This window comes from Ascaphus truei, chromosome 17, assembly GCF_040206685.1.
Source record: "Ascaphus truei isolate aAscTru1 chromosome 17, aAscTru1.hap1, whole genome shotgun sequence".
Taxonomy (NCBI): Eukaryota; Metazoa; Chordata; class Amphibia; order Anura; family Ascaphidae; genus Ascaphus; species Ascaphus truei.
Window position 1 is genome coordinate 34,639,048 of NC_134499.1, and position 17,179 is coordinate 34,656,226.

The following is a 17,179-nucleotide window of genomic DNA, read 5'->3' on the forward strand; positions in this document are numbered from 1 at the left end:
AGGCCTAACATCAGCCTTGGGTATGGGATAACAATTGGCGATATTATTTGGCAGCAGTCGGATATCCCTAGGTATCAGCGTTTACTAGATAGCATATATCGATTTAAAAATAACGGTGACACATTGTCACGATAGAAAGGCTCTTGTCACGGCTTTACCGCTCGCAATATGGCTTCAGTGAAAAGGTTGAGAAATAAGATTGAAGTTAAAACACTGATAACGCCTATTTTTTCATTGATCAACCTTTAGTCAAACTAGGCCAATGAGTACATGAAAGACAGGAAATATATTTGCGTGGGAGAGGCAATGAGGGACTGCTTTGGTTGGGAGGCAATTTTGTTTTATGGATGAGGAATACAGTACAAACTGTGGGGTGCATCATTTTCATAGGGTGGGTAAGTAGCGGTGTGAAAAACATAGTTTGCCTTGATACCCATAGTCCTCAGAATTAGAGATATGAGAAACATTTGCCCAAGTCCATGAATTTAGCTTGGTAGCAGGCAGATAAAAAAAAATTGTGATGGTAACCAAATGTGGTTGATTTGAATTTCCCTAAATAACACCAATAACTCACCTATGCCATAAATGGTAACATAAGCAAACATTTTAAATTATCTGAAACTATGAAAATGTTTTCTTCAAAAAGTAAACATTTTGATGGCAAACTTCAAAGAAAGTTGGCTGAACTCTTCCATTTTTGTGCAAATTTCTTTAAAAAGAAACAATCACTAAACAACCCCAAACATTTCAACCCATAATAATTCAAAAGTGATTTTACAATGATAATAATGGAAAACATCAGTTCAGAACCATGGTTCCCTTGTTAGGCTATGATTAAATTATTCCCAGAAATGTTCTGCGTGTCCTATATGGTCTTCATCTATTTGATGGCACCATGATGGTTACAAACTAAGAACACAACTAAATTATTTAGCAAATCAAATTATACTACTAATTTTGAGCTCTTCCTTTAAAACTTCACTAGTATACTTCTTAGTTTTAAAGTGCAAGTAGTATGACTAGTCTCCATGTTTAATTGTACTTTTTCAACGTTTGGTACTTATTATTAGCATCTTTCTAATCAACAGTTCCTTGTCTAAGTAAATGACGCTCAGGGAAATTTACTGAATATGTACATGATGACATCTGGTGGCCAACACGGAATGATTTAATAATTCTAATGGTGTGTTTATTTCTTAATCATATATATTCTGTTGTTCTTTGATCATCAAAAAAGAACAGATGGTGGACAACATGTCACTAATGTCTGAAAAAAGTTAGGTTTACAGTAAGATCTACAATGGATATGCGCAACAGAACGGTGAATATAAGTATAATTAAATTAAATGAATGCATCCCGTTGAATTAACTTAATTGGGACATACAGTATTGGCAAAAAAAATTAAAAAACACAGATACAAATAAAGTATGTTATCTCTACCGTTGTCCACTGTGCTTTATATACAACTGAAGCTTAATTAATACACGTCGAACTCTCACTCTAAAATCGAGTAACCAACACATCACCATTATTTGTCATGGAATACATGAAAAATATACATGTTTTTTTTATTTTGGGGGGGAGTTTATTTGATACAAAGTGAAGGCCTAAAAACACAAGTGGTTTAATAAATTAATCTGTTTACTGAATGCTTGATAATAGAAGCATACTGTACAGAATATGGGATTGGAAAAAAGTATTTTGCATGGTAATAGCAAATAGGAAAAGTAGTTGGTATCCACTTTGTAGGAATGGAACATACTACACATGCTAAAAATAATATCAAATTGAGGACATCCACAAAGGCCTAATAGCCGTGAGTGTTAACGGCTATTCAATTGGCGTTGATTTGCAATTATCACAATGTTGCTTCAGTTAATCTCTCCTAAGAGTCAAAATGCTATAATTCACAGCCGTAGTAATACAAAATTACTTTATTTCCACATGGGGCATGAATGCAGCGGTTTACAATACAAAACCATGCAGTACAGGCATAATAAAGAACATGGAAAGGACAAGGAACAAGTATAGGATCATCATGTATAAATCTGCACTTAAGGCGTATATATGCCCTGTCTGGGGTGCTCAACTCCAGCACAGGTGGCTCAATGAGCAGCTCAGTCAATGATTGAGACACTTGTGCTGAAGCAGCGATATCCTGAAAACCTGACCTGTTGGTGACCCTTGAGGACTGGAGTTGGCCTCCCCTAATTTATACAAATAAAAAGAGAAGTGTAGATGCAATGGCAGTAATAAGTAGGGGTACAACGTAGCATTGATGTGAGATTTGGTCTCCTATTATTATTATTGGAAAAAGTGTCCATGAAAAAATGTTTATCCGCAGAACAAAATCCATTTCCAGACTTGGCAAAAGGTGATTTTTTTTTACCTTGGAAAGGTGTTTGACTTTAAGCCAGAAGGAGGCAAGCTGTATTTATTTGCTGCCTGCATACTTTGGGAGTTCTTTAACTTCGGTTTTGATGGATGTTTTTGCCTAATCGTAAAAGGAGATGGAGCTTTTCCTAGAAGAAACTGCTCCCACTTAGGGATTTCTTCTTCTACTGCCGCCCAGTAATGATCCTAAAAAACAAAAGTAGGAAGCAAAAATGAATGAATGGCGACATCCATTATATCCATACATATAACATTACTATCACTGCATTTACTGAATTAATTGTACAACAGATGTATCAAGACTTGCGCTCCCCGTGACCGCGAGAAGGTGCAAGATAACTGCGTAAACAGTATGTTGGCGCCGTGTGTGCTGGCGACCAGAGGCTCGGTTACGGCCAACCACAATAATTATAATTATGTTAATGCCGTTCAGTAGGTGCGGCCGGCAGGTGGCGCACTGAATATCTTCGACTATGATACTCGGTAGCTTCGGGGGGGCCGCAGATTGCAAATAAATGCCGGGAATTTACAGTTGGTGGTTTTTCGCGGCACAGACAATTGTAGTTCTTGCTACATCTGTACTTTATTGTGACAAGACAATTTAGTAGTCATTTCTACTGTTCCTTTAAAAGATCATAATACAGACTGTCGGACAGGGGTGGGCAATGCCAGTCCTCAAGGGCCACCTTGAGGGTCAGGTTTTCAGAATATCCCTGCTTCAGCACAGGTGGCTCAGTCGATGCTGAAAAAGGGCTATCCTGAAAAGCCGACCCGTTGGTGGCGCTTGAGGATGGGATTTGCCCACCCCTGCTGTAGACACCACTATCATCCCTTATTCTCATGTCCAGAAAACAATCATCTGAAATGTTTAATCTTTTTCTTTTGTTGCATCTACAAAATGATATTACTTTTCAACACATCGTGTTATAAATGTTATGGTTATAGTATTTATTTCTAATTGATTATTTCAAATGAAACGGACATTGCTCCTGTATTTGATTAATTACACTTAACATGACAGTTTTTCTATTATGACCCTAACAGAAGGCAACTGAAAATGATGCAACATTATCTGTAAATACTATAGAGCCAGGGTGTGTGAGGCGGTGCACCAGCGAAGGGAAAAATTGTGGCTGGACTGCTCGTTACTGGTACCAAAATACTTTATTTGCAGCACATAAAAACAGCAAAGGGAGAGACCCCCTCTGACGCGTTTCGTGCGACGTTTGCGCTTTATCTTTGATAAAGATAAAACGTCACGCGAAACGCGTCAGAGGGGGTCTCTCCCTTTGCTGTTTTTATGTGCTGCAAATAAAGTATTTTGGTACCAGTAACGAGCAGTCCAGCCACAATTTTTCCATTCGCTGGTGCACCGCCTCACACACCCTGGCTCTGATATTCTCTCGGCTGGAGCACGCTGATTGTCTACGAGGAGACACAATTGAGTGAGTACAAGTTTATTTTTAATACTCAAACACATTACTGTTCAACTACCAAGCCCATGCAGTGCATGTTAGCAATAGTGTGCCTTTGGGAATAGGCCAGTTAACCTACTGGCTAAGTGTATATCCTGAGAACATTATGGAAATACTTTAACAAGACTTTATTGGACTTTGTGATTCATATTCTCTGAACGTTTATTATACCGTCTGGGATTTCATTATCTTTACTCTATGTATAACTGGACTTGCTTCAGGGAAGCATTACTTAGGGGTGTTCTACTCCTATCTTTTATCTGTAAATACTACAAGGAACTTTGATTTCGAAATAATTTAACTGAAAATATATTTGTTCCATGACAATAGTAACTTTCCTGGGTAGGTAAAGATGTGATGATGACTAGTTCCATCTGTAAAAGTAGTATTGACGGAAAACAGAAACCATCGTAGAAATGCAGACAGGACACTGTTATATGTTAGGGTTACTGGTTCAATTTGATTACAATATGGACACAACAACTCTTAAAATGTACTAAAAATGTCTTAAAAGAACTAAAAATAAAGCAGGTTGTTAGGCAGCTGGGTAGACCAGTTCGGCAGCTACGCAAAAACCGGCCTTCTCTACTCTGGCCATCTTTACCACATTGGATGAAAAACCATTCAATGAAAAGTCAAATCTACTGACCTAAGATGCTGTTCAGTACTGATGGACTCATGGATATGTAACTGTGTGAAGACTATTCAATATTGGAGAACTGAATTTCTTCTGGTAAAGTTTTTGCGTTGTTTTGCTATATATTACAAAACTTTTTATTTATTTTTATTACAACTATTTGGTACTTATGCTTGGACCCTCAGTGCACTGCCTTTGGATAAACAAACTCACCTTCCTTATTTTGTTGTACCGCTTACCACGGAGTGCTGTCCTCCCTCCCGTATTATTGTCTACCTAACTTTTAGAAAGTGATTACCTTCTTTTGTAGAACTTTTGTTGTCTATATAAATGTAATACAAGATAATCATGCACCATAAACGTAATGAGTTTGAACTTACCTTGAAAATTGTTCTTAAGAAACAAACGGTCAGGACTACCTACAAGTATCTGTCAGAAGTATACTGTGTGCTATGTTACTGTGAGGAATCAGGGATCGCGGCGCCCGCGCCCTGGTTCCTCTGCTGATATATTCCCTCCTGCTGCCGTGGCGCGCATCCCTCGCCAGCGCTACTCACCTCCGTCGGTTCTGGGGGTTCCCCGTCGTCCTCGGCGTCCCCGGTTTCCAGCAGTACCTCACGCGGCCGCCATGTTGCTCGGGCGCGCGCCTGAACAGCGCGCGCCGGGCGAAGTTAATTTATTCACTGCTCTGGCAGTGAAGACCCGCCCCCAACACAGGAATATGATCTCCTGTCAAGACAAGAGTCCTCACCTGCCTGCCAATCAAGGGAACCTATCCAGGATGGCTCCACGCAGTCCTCCAGGCCTGCCTTCACTTCTGATTGGTCAGCCACACTTTATAATGCCAGTCCTTCCTATCACTCATTGCTCGACATAGTTTTCACTTGGATTATTACTCTGGCGTTTTCTCTCTTATTCTCTCAGGTTACGACTTGGCTTGGCGGATGTCTCTCTCTGGCTCTAGACCCCTGCTTGGACAAACGACCTTCCGGAATTCTCCAATCCCAGACCTTGGCTAACGGCAACGACAACGGCATTTCTACACCGGTAACGGCAAGTATTGCTAGCTAAATACACCTGGCCTGGCAACGCCAAAATCACCACACTCCGGACACGCTCCCTTTGCTACGGGTGCGTGCCTCTATACGTTCCTCACCTCAGTGAAAGGAACGGGTCTGGTCTGCGGGCAGCACCGGCGTAACAGTTACTTTTTAATTAGTAACCTGTATGCATGCATGAAAATAGTTCATGCTGTAAAAATTCCTACCTCCAGACTAACAGTAGTAGGATGTGGAAGAGATTGTCCCATTTCTTTCAGACTTTGTTCTGCCACCTGCAAATCCTGTAAAAAAAAGTCACCATTTCAATAGATCACATCATACAATAATAACTGCTCAAGAGCTTCATTTCAATGTAAAAAAAATAAAATTGGCAACAAGGCAAAATGAAAAAGGAGGGATCCTGTCACGGGAGCAAGAGCCCCCGAAACGTTGCGTTTCATCTGCCACTTATAGAATAAATGAGCAAATTTGCATGTAACATGTATTTCGTCTTTCAACCGGTGTGCGGTATGTCTGGTTTTTGCTCTGTATATACAGTCACCACAGTTATTATATATTGTATCAACAATATTTTTAAATATAGTCATTGGACTGGCTGATTTAATGTATACACGAGGATGCACTTGAATTACCACTTAAAGTAAACAATTACTTTTAGGAAATTAAACAGCAGTGATTTTTTGGAATACCCTCAAACTAAAAATAATAGCAGGCAGCTATCACAAGCCCCAAAGAATAACAATAATAAAGGAACAAAGGCAAAAAGCATGGAAATGTATAAAAGTGACATTAACAGAATGTGTTTTTAGTTGAGTTCTATAGATAGATTTAGGTGCTGTAGAGTTCAACTTTTTCACACGTTGTCTGCTTTTCAACCACAGAGTGACAAAAACCCTCCACCGACCAGTGTACAGCAAATAAAAATATCCCCTGTGAACACATAAACGTCTCAGAGAGGTCTACAACTCCGATCTTCATCATTATCTCTTAGCAAACAATGCTAAGGCTACCGCGCGCGAGCAACGGAGCGCCTGGCGGAACTCGTAGCCTTCAGCCGAGCGATCCGAGGACTGAGGACCTGAGGCGACAGGGAGGCGGCCATGACGTCACGCAGCTGGTTCACCCTCATTGGCTGAACCGCCGCCGTGACCATCGCTCGGCCAAGGCCAGAAGTCAAATTTCTTGATTTCTCAAAATGTAGTCGCGCCACTCGCGCTTGATCATGTGTGCGCACGCACTGATTGAGGCCGGCCCTATAGAGGGCCGTAGCTTGTTCGCGCCGTCGCGAGCAGTGGGGACGAGGCCTTGGACTGCAGCCAGGGATTCTGGGTAATGACATGCAAATGAGCACAGTGTCACCGTTCACTAACTGAATAAGTGCACATTTTAGACCATTCATATTTTCACATGAATTCATGAATGTTTGTCAGAAAAAGACCATCACATAAACTTACTTTTAAAAGAGTTTGGTTTCTTTTATGTGCTGCTTCAGTTTCCTGGATGTAATTTTTCTTTTCATTTGCCTGTTGCTCTAATTGGATCTTCATATCTTGAAGGAGTTGAATTCTTTCAGCCACTCTATAGATTTATATCATGGTTAGAAAAACGACATTGACAATATCCTTACTATGAAGCATACATGGTACAGACAGGCCAGTTCTGTACATGAAACAGAAAGATGCACCTTTAAAAAAAAATGTCTCTTTAGGTGTTTAAAAATACACATGTACACTATGACAGGGGTACCTAATTAAATGTCCAATATAATTGGGATATATGTATGTTCTCAGAAGTCAAGAGGAAACATTACATTTGTGATTCCATTAATGATACTAAAAGCATTGTGTACATTGGGATTCACAACCAATCTATCTTGCTTTTACGTCTTATTGCTACGAGATCTCTAAAAGATATAGAGAAAAGACCCCATAGAATTGCACTCAAATACTTAGCAACAGTAGTCTTACATATAAACCATAGGCTAACGCAAAGGACCCTTCTCAGAATTGAGAAAAACGACGAAAAAATAACAAATTGTTTAATACATAAATTGCTTATCACACACAATGGTTAAAATTAATACTAAAAATGTTAAAAATCCCCATTTATTGAACAGAATAGCTACATTTCCCCTTTGTTGCAGTCTAAAACAGGTGATGGGGTGAATAGAAAAGTTGGTGCTGTTTCGAATACTCACGAGGCACAGCAGTAAGAAAATAATTTGAACGCACTCCAGATTTACGAATGATCTCATTATTGAAAGGTAGCTTTCTCCAGACTCCTGATAACGGGATCGCACAATCACGTCGTTTTAAATTAATATTGGAGTATCTTCCGTACATATTCCTACATATTGAGCCTTTTTAAATGGGTGCAATCAACCTAATAATTAGTATGGCAGAAAATCAAATGCTCAACTGATATGCAAGACTGTAACATTTTCCGCTCATCACATATGCATTTATGTTATCACAGTATCGACATTTTGTTTTCCCCCCTCTATTGTACAGCATGGGCAGCACAATTGGTTTAAACAGAAGGGTGCAGAACGTAGAGTTGCAGCCTTCAGCAATTGGCTCTGAACAGGTTGCCAGTGTCCGTAATATAGTGGTTTAATAATGCACCCTCTCTACAAGACTTACATAGCTTCATGCCTTCTGCTCAATTCAACTTCTTTGGCCAAGTATGAAGTCATATTTTTTCCTATTATCACCTATAAACAAGGAATAAAGTAGAAACATGAAAATGATATAAATACATATACATGTATAGATATACACATACTGTATATAAATAGTAATGTTTTACCCAATTAGAATATAGCTTCCAATACCAAACATGTAGGCACATATTTACTAAGTGATACTATTCCATGAGATATCAGGTGTCTTATGACAGCGCACCACTTAGTAAATATGCCCCGCTAATCTTTTTTTTGCGATAGAGGCAATCCATGCGTCAGTGCACACAATCTGCCATGCAAAAGGAATTTGAAGGAATCATCATTGCATGGTTTGTGTTTAATACCATCAGTTATGATCTTAGCTTCACCTCACATGTCGCTTTTTCCTCCGCAATATCACAAAGATACGCCCTTTCCTCTGTTACTCGACTGCTAAAACTCTGACTCAGGCCCTCATTCTCTCCCGTCTCGATTACTGCAACCTCCTGCTGTCCGGCCTTCCTGCCTCTCACCTGTCTCCCCTACAATCTATCCTAAACGCTGCTGCCAGAATCACTCTACTCTTTCCTAAATCTGTCTCCGCGTCTCCCCTCCTGAAATCCCTCTCCTGGCTTCCTATCAAACCCCGCATCTCACACTCAATTCTCCTCCTCACTTTTAAAGCTTTACACTCTTCTGCCCCTCCTTACATCTCAGCCCTAATTTCTCGCTATGCACCATCCCGACTCTTGCGTTCTTCTCAAGGATGTCTTCTTTCTACCCCCTTTGTATCTAAAGCCCTATCCCGCCTTAAACCTTTCTCACTGACTGCCCCACACCTCTGGAATGCCCTTCCCCTCAATACCCGACTATCACCCTCTCTAAAACATACTGGACACCTAACAAGCTCCTATTGAACCCCCAAAATGACCACAACATATATATAAGCATATGAGTGTCACAGAGGAGTGCTACTGAGCATGGCAATATATATTTTAAAACCAGAGACAGAACATAAAACACAGACAAAGCTCAGTTTTTAGCACATCCAGTGAGACTCATACACGGTACAGTGCCTAAATATATATGTATAAATATCTAATAAGTAAAATGGTCTTTTAGTTTGACATTTTTGGCCAAAATTGTTGTAAGCCCCTGAGCCAACGCCAAGGCAGACCACATATCAGGGGTCCCTAACGCTAATATAAATTCTTAATAACCTGTGTAATAACAGGAAGAATGATTTATAGTAAATCTGTCAATATTAGTTGCAAAGTTCTGAGTCTGACTGAAGCTTTTATTAACCTGTACATTATCAGGAAAAGCACTCTGTATTAGAGATGTCACAGCCAAACTGCAAGCAGGCAAGTTCCCTTGAGTGGAAGATGCTATGGAGTGAGCCCATAACCATTTAAATGTGGGAGGGGGTGAGCTTAAATTAGGAAGGAGGTTGCCACCCTCCAATCAGCCATGATTAGCTGGACAAGAATTGTAAAACATACTGGACAATCTCTATCCACCTTTAAGACCCACCTTAAGACACAGTTGCTTAAAGAAGCATATGAATAGCACTGTGGCTAATCCTGGACACATGATACATAAAGCTTGGCCCCCTGCAGACGCACTTACTAGAATTCCCTCCTACGGTCTCTGTACGTTCTCCCTACCTACCAATTAGATTGTAAGCTCCTCAGAGCAGGGACTCCTCTTCCTTAATGTTACTTTTATGTCTGAAGCACTTACTCCCATGATCTGTTATTTATATATTATTTGTTATTGTTATTTATATGATTACAACATGTATCACTACTGTGAAGTGCATTTATGGCGCTATATAAATAAAGACATACATACATACATACATACATAGATCCTCGGGTTCTGCCCATTCAGAAAATGTGTATTTTAAAACATAAAAGACAGTCAACATATAATTTCCCCCTTCTGTCTGCCCTCATCCTGCACTGTACTCCTTCCTGATCCTGCCCCTGTTTACTAGATGGTTATTTGACAGGCAGTGGATCTTATTAATGGCAAACAAACCTGACAATGCCACCCCTTTAGCTTCTCCATTGTGAATGAGCAGAAGGGGACATTTCCAGATATTCTAACATTATTATGAAATATGAATACATGTATGTTATATGGATACAGGCGCTTCTATATAAATGTTGTTATAAATAATTATATATCACTTACTTAGCCTTAAACTAATTAGGGAGGCCTGTAATTAATGTCTGTTACACTTTGTATCTTTAATGTAATATTTGTACGCGCCCGGGGATTGTTACACTACACACTGCCACACACACATACCACACACACATACCACACACACATACCACACACACATACCACACACACATACCACACACACACACACACACACACACACACACACACACACACACACACACACACACACACACACACACACACACACACACACACACACACACACACACACACACACACACACACACACACACACACACACACACACACACACACACACACCGTCAGGCACCACACTCCCAACAGTACCCGTGTACACGCATTGCCATGACAACCAACAGGACGTGATTTCCGATTGGGTAAGACATGAACACATGACCTCCCCCCTATCAGCGATGCCGCAGAGTGTCTGGCTCGTGACGATGAGCCGGAGGTGATGGAAGAGGGCGGTGCAACCGCTCCCACCAATCAGGAGCCGGGGCAATAAACCGTGATTGGTTACACGCAGTCCCCCTTCTCCTCCAATCAGACGCTAAGGAGAAAGCTGTTGCTGGCAGGATTCATGACACACAACACATACACACACACACACCCTGGTCCTGTATGGGGGAGGACGACACGCAGTGTGTGAGAATGGCGGTTGTGCGGTGCCCTAGATACAGGGATCCAGAACACCCCCTTCCATCACTTCTCCTCGGGGTGTGTGTATATTATTATTCTATACACACCCCGTCTATATACACACCCCGTCTATATACACACCACTGCTATATACACACCACTTCTATATACACACCCCGTCTATATACACACCACTGCTATATACACACCACTTCTATATACACACCCCTTCTATATACACACCACTGCTATATACACACCCCTTCTATATACACACCCCTTCTATATACACACCACTTCTATATACACACCACTTCTATATACACGTGTCAGTCTCTAGCGTCTCTGAATCTGTGATATTTGGGTGCAAAAATGTAGCATTCAAATGGAAAATTAATATATATATATATATATGAAAGAGAGAGGAAGAAAAGAGAGGCGCACTCTCCTAGTGTAATAAAACGTAGACAATTTAATAAACGGTTAAAACATCAATGGTTACTCTCTCAAACGTCAGATATCAATAAGCATTTCTGAGTGCAATACTGAACACTTCGTCTCCGTCACAGCTATAGAAGGCTCCGCAGTCTGTAGTTCAGTAGCAGCATGCGTAGTTGCTCCGAACCTGATACCGGAAGTAGTAGGCCGGTGCACCGAAAACTCAGGCCCATGGTTTGTGTAGAAAAAGGAGGAGATAACAGCGCACTGCCGGGGAGTCCGGTGGTGTAAAATAAAATACTAGTTATTCAGCACAGGTACAAAATAAAGCATCACCCCTGGAGGTGGAAAAAGTCCTACGCGTTTTGGACACGAATGTCCTTTATCAAGGAGTATAATAGAGATTACTGCTCATACGGCTGGCACGCCACCATGGACTCCCCCAGACTGTATGAGTGGGTAAGACTCTTTGTAACTGTTTCTTTATGATCATAAATGGATGAGTACCATTACCTGTAATTTTCCTCCAATGAGGCTACATCAAGGTGACTTCATGCATTTTTCATTGTTCCCTCCAGGAGAAGTGATTGTGTTATTGAATTGGTCACTCACAGGTCATACTTACGTTTATACCCACTCCGTAGTACAGTTGTATATAGGAGCCCTTTTCAAAGGATTAATTGAAAGATTAGTTTCGCACCCATCTCCCACATACCCTGGTTTGTGTAGTCGCAGACCCAAGAGATCCGCTGACTAACCCCAGATGCTCCTAAGATGGTATAGCAGGTTACTTCTGGTTCTGAGCTTGCTCTCTGTCAGTCTGTGCTGCTATGCAGACGCCTTCACTGGCGATTCGTTTCCCCAGAGGGCCGTGGTGCGCATGCGCAGAGTCCCGCGGCTATGCATGTTGCAAGAGGGGGGAGTGCCAATGTACTTGGGGGACAAGGGTGGTAATGCGCATGCATGGTGGGGCCTGCAAGCTCCTCTGTGCGTGCGCGCACACATTAGCAGCGTCACGTCACTTGTTATGGTTTTTCGTTACAAGGCAATGCATTTTTTTCCCATGAAAACCCTGCAGGTGCCAGCAAAGAAGTTCCACTTTAAAAGTGTAGGAGGGGCATGCACAGTTAGAGATAATATATATTATGGGCGTATGTAACAGTTATAGACCAGATTAAAATGGGAGACAGCTTTAGTTTTTAAAGAACTTAAACTGGTGGTGGATGTGAGAGTCTCCGGTAGATTGTTCCAGTTTTGGGCTGCACGGTAAGAGGAGGAGGAGCGGCCGGATACTTTGCTGAACCTTGGGAACATGAACAGTCTTTTGGAGTCAGATCTCAGATGATTATGATGTAGAAGCAAAGTTAAATCACGCCTTCAAAAGCGTACCTGTGTTTTTAAATCTATACACAGTACAGTGGCTGCTTCACAACTGTTTTTGTAATTATTCGGTTTTACCTATGTGTTTCCCCCCCGTTAGCACAGCACAAGAGAAAAATGATTGAACTAATGGACAATTCATTTTCTTTCACACCTGTCATATAAAGGCAGTTTAAGCATAGTCACCAAGATATAAGATATCCTCCTGTATAAACTACGTAGTCTTAAAAAATCCAGTGTTCTGCCTAGGTGCCCCACTCGCCTCTTCTTAATGCCATCTCCCTGGCTCTGTCCATCCTCAAACCCACCTGGCGACGTTTTCCCAGCCCTTATGATGGTGAGGGCCCCATACTGGGTGCCTCTGCCCTTTCTTTTATCGTTTTCAGGGACACCGCAATTTTTCGTTGAGAAATTCCTGATAAAAAATATAGCTTATGTATGATTTCTAATTTTTATTTTTGTGGGTTGCTGAGTAGCAGTCGTCATGTAGAAATTGCACTCAGGCAAAGAAAAAAGCAGTGGCCGTAGCATGGAGTTCCTGTAGAAAACAAACTTATTGGAATTGCTATGGGTAAACTTTTAGTGGATTTGATTCTCAGAGGCAGTGAACATTTTTCTCATTGTTGCCGCATTACTGTCACATCCGAAGCCAATTTTCTGTTAGCCACTGCCCATAATCCAGCTACCTCCCTCTCTTACAGCCAGGCGTAGGCTTCTAAGATTAACCCTTTCGGTGCCGCATGATGTATCCACCACATTATGGGGTCTGGCACTCCATGGACGTCATGAAGTAGAGGCTACGTCATGGGCTTTCTGATTGTTGTGTAGAGGGGAGATCACCTGCACCCCTATGGAAAGACGATTCCTATTCCAATCCTGTCGTCAGTGAAGTTGCGCTCACGATGTGCCAAAGGGGCTGTGGTCCTCTGGCACCGTGGCTGCTCCTCAAAAGGTTAAAGCAGCAGTTGCACTGCTCATTTATCTATTTTTAGGTGGGGGTGGAAGGGTAATGGTGTTTTTTATATTATTTGAGCCGGAGGGTCCCTCGGAGCTGATCCATGGTGTCCCGTCCTCCAGGCACTACCTGGTTACCAAGATATAACTGTTTTCGTCCACTAGGCAAGAATGCATGGTGGAAATAATATGGCAACGGGGTCTACGGGAGATGACATCACCACTTTCTATTGGTGATACTGTGGTGGCCACAATTGTACTTTTTATTTATTTATTTAAGTCACACAAAATACCCTCAAATATCTCAGGAAGCTGGGGGTCCTTCGAGGTCAGAGAACCATGGATCTACTACAGCAGGAGTGGCCAACGCTAGTCCTCACGGGCTTGCAAATTATCATGACTCGCTATTTATCTTGAGAATCCGTGGATTTTTCTTTGGAATCTAAAAAAAAAAAAATAATCAATTTTTATATATTAAAAATAAAAAGCCAGAACGGACTTGTGCCTAAAAAATTCTACATACGGCTCTGCGTACAGCGCAGCGCTGTAAGGGAAAAACATTATTATAGTATTTGTAGATTAAAAATATGTGGCTACATAGAGCAGATGTTAAAAGTGACTAGACATTTACTGCTCATTTCACACATTGCTAATAAAGCTTTTATTATTTTGTGAATAATCAACTGATTCAGAAAAAGACTAACTCAAGAAACGAGGCATTGGCCTGAAGCTGTCTGTTTTCAGTGCCCAGTACATCTATTTTTCTCAGTTTGGAAGTCTATAGAACTAGAGTTTATTAGGGTATATCTGCTCACTGATCAGCTTCATTCGGATGTCATATTGGAAAATGGTTTTGGCAACAAAATAAAGAGATTTATATTGAACAAGCATGCTACGATTGTTAGGCCCTAAAATGCAAATACTCAATGTAAACTCTAGGTGGCGCCTCAGCATAGGCTAAAATGTCGATCAAGAAAATGAAGAAATAGTTTCCAGAATATAACAATAAAATATATGCTAATAAACTAAATACCTAGGATTAGCTATATTTTGAGCCTCTCATTTACACTTTCTGTTAGATCAAAAGCTCTTAACGAGCAGGATCTTCCTTATATACTGTTATCAATATTTAATCATAATTTTTTTTTATACTATTTAATTCAGATATTCAAAGTCTTAGCCCATGCAGTTCTTAATGATCATCGCACCTATGGCTCTGCTTAGATTTATTTGAACCCTCATTCTTTAAAGGAGTTGCAAAAGTCTTACCCAATGATTTATTTTATTTATACATATATCAAAAATGAGAAGAAAAGATGTTTTTAACACCTATACCTTCTAGCTAGAAGCTCATTCAGTGTAGCACTCCTGGGACAGTTAAAATATAACTTTTATTAAGTCTCATATAAAATAAAGTGTGCATATATTGAAAATAAAGAATACAATATTCAAATACAATGGAGGATGTTGCAGTGATGGAGTGAGGTTGAAATAAATTACCCAATAAGCGTTATCTGAATATATATAAATAAATACGCACTCAGGGACAACCAAAAAAACAAATTCTAGAAGGATAAGGTATCTCAATGCTATATAGGATTGTGATATAGAAATGTGCAATATAACAAAAATGCAGTCACAAACACAGCATACCGATCAAACCAACCTATGATCTCTAAGTGTAAAGTCCACCACTGTAATACTAATGGATACTGAAAATGATAAACCTATGCCTGTGAAAATCACAATGCATGGTAAACAATATCAATTAATATAGGGTGGAGACTGACATACTGCAATTAAGGTGGAGGACTAAACACAATCATAGGTTGGTGGTATGTGCATTAATCCTGTGTGTGACTGCAATTAATAATATTATATCACATTTTGTACCTTATTTGTTCAGCTACAGGTTGAATACAATTTGACTGCATAGTGTTATTATATCACATGTCCTTTGCAGTCACACACAGGATTAATCCACATACCACCAACCTATGATTGTGTTTAGTCCTCCACCTTAATTGCAGTATGTCAGTCTCCACCTTATATTAATTGATATTGTTTACCATACCATACATTGTGATTTTCACAGGCATAGGTTTATCATTTTCAGTATCTATTAGTATTACAGTGGTGGACTTTACACTAAGAGATCATAGGTTGGTTTGATCGGTATGCTGTGTTTGTGACTGCATTTTTGTTATATTGCACATTTCTATATCACAATCCTATATAGCATTGAGATACCTTATCCTTCTAGAATTTGTTTTTTTGGTTGTCCCTGAGTGCGTATTTATTTATGTATATTCAGATAACGCTTATTGGGTAATTTATTTCAACCTCACTCCATCACTGCAACATCCTCCATTGTATTTGAATATTGTATTCTTTATTTTCAATATATGCACACTTTATTTTATATGAGACTTAATAAAAGTTATATTTTAACTGTCCCAGGAGTGCTACACTGAATGAGCTTCTAGCTAGAAGGTATAGGTGTTAAAAACATATTTTCTTCTCATTTTTGATATAGTTATCATATATAGCTCATAGTATGCACCTGATGCCAATCTTGGCATTTGTGGACGAATCCATAACTCAATACTTATTTTTCACACAACTTGTGAGCAGCATATGTCATTTGTGATTTTATTTATACAGAAGCCGAGTAAGGTGTTTTTTTTCCTTCGGCACAAGTATAAGTAATGTTAGTTTACCTGTTGTGTCCACCATTAGGAGTTTACCTGTTGTGTCCACCATTAGGAGTAAAAATTGTATATGTAAGACAGTGGTTTCCAACATTTTTTTTGTTAAGGAACCCTATAATTATATTGTAAAATTCTGCGGCACCCCAACCTTCTCTAATAGCGCGTCTCAGATCAGAAGCATTGTAAGGAACCTCAACCCTCTCTAATAGCGCGTCTGAGATCAGATGCATTGTAAGGAACCCCAACCCTCTCTAATAACGCATCTGAGATCAAATGCATTGTAAAGAACCCCAACCCTCTCTAATAGCGCGTCTGAGATCAAATGCATTGTAAAGAACCCCAACCCTCTCTAATAGCGCGTCTGAGATCAGATGCATTGTAAGGAACCCCAAACCTCTCTAATAGCGTGTCTGAGATCAGATGTATTGTAAGGAACCCCGACCCTCTCTAATAGCGCGTCTGAGATCAGATGCATTGTAAGGAACTCCAACCCTCTCTAATAGCGCGTCTGAGATCAGATGCATTGTAAGGAACCCCAACCCTCTCTAATAACGCATCTGAGATCAAATGCATTGTAAAGAACCCCAACCCTCTCTAATAGCGCGTCTGA

At 40.3% G+C, this 17,179-nt stretch overlaps 1 protein-coding gene across 3 annotated transcripts; it reads right to left on the reverse strand.

Annotated features, from left to right (window-relative positions):
- Positions 1-1,920: 1,920 nt before the first annotated feature.
- On the reverse strand, positions 1,921-10,683 carry CEP15 (centrosomal protein 15). 3 transcript variants are annotated; one of them, XM_075574777.1, is made up of 5 exons: positions 10,430-10,683; positions 8,211-8,281; positions 7,023-7,146; positions 5,775-5,849; positions 1,921-2,581 (listed from the first exon to the last, which is right to left on the reverse strand). In XM_075574777.1, exons 2-5 carry the CDS (start codon positions 8,261-8,263, stop codon positions 2,387-2,389), a joined length of 447 nt encoding a protein of 148 aa, XP_075430892.1. In that variant the 5' UTR covers positions 8,264-8,281; positions 10,430-10,683; the 3' UTR covers positions 1,921-2,386. The 3 variants fall into 3 exon arrangements, with proteins under 3 accessions (XP_075430892.1, XP_075430891.1, XP_075430893.1); XM_075574776.1 differs by lacking the exon at positions 10,430-10,683 and adding an exon at positions 10,274-10,396; XM_075574778.1 differs by lacking the exon at positions 10,430-10,683 and adding an exon at positions 9,860-10,238.
- Between the last annotated feature and the right edge of the window lie 6,496 nt (positions 10,684-17,179).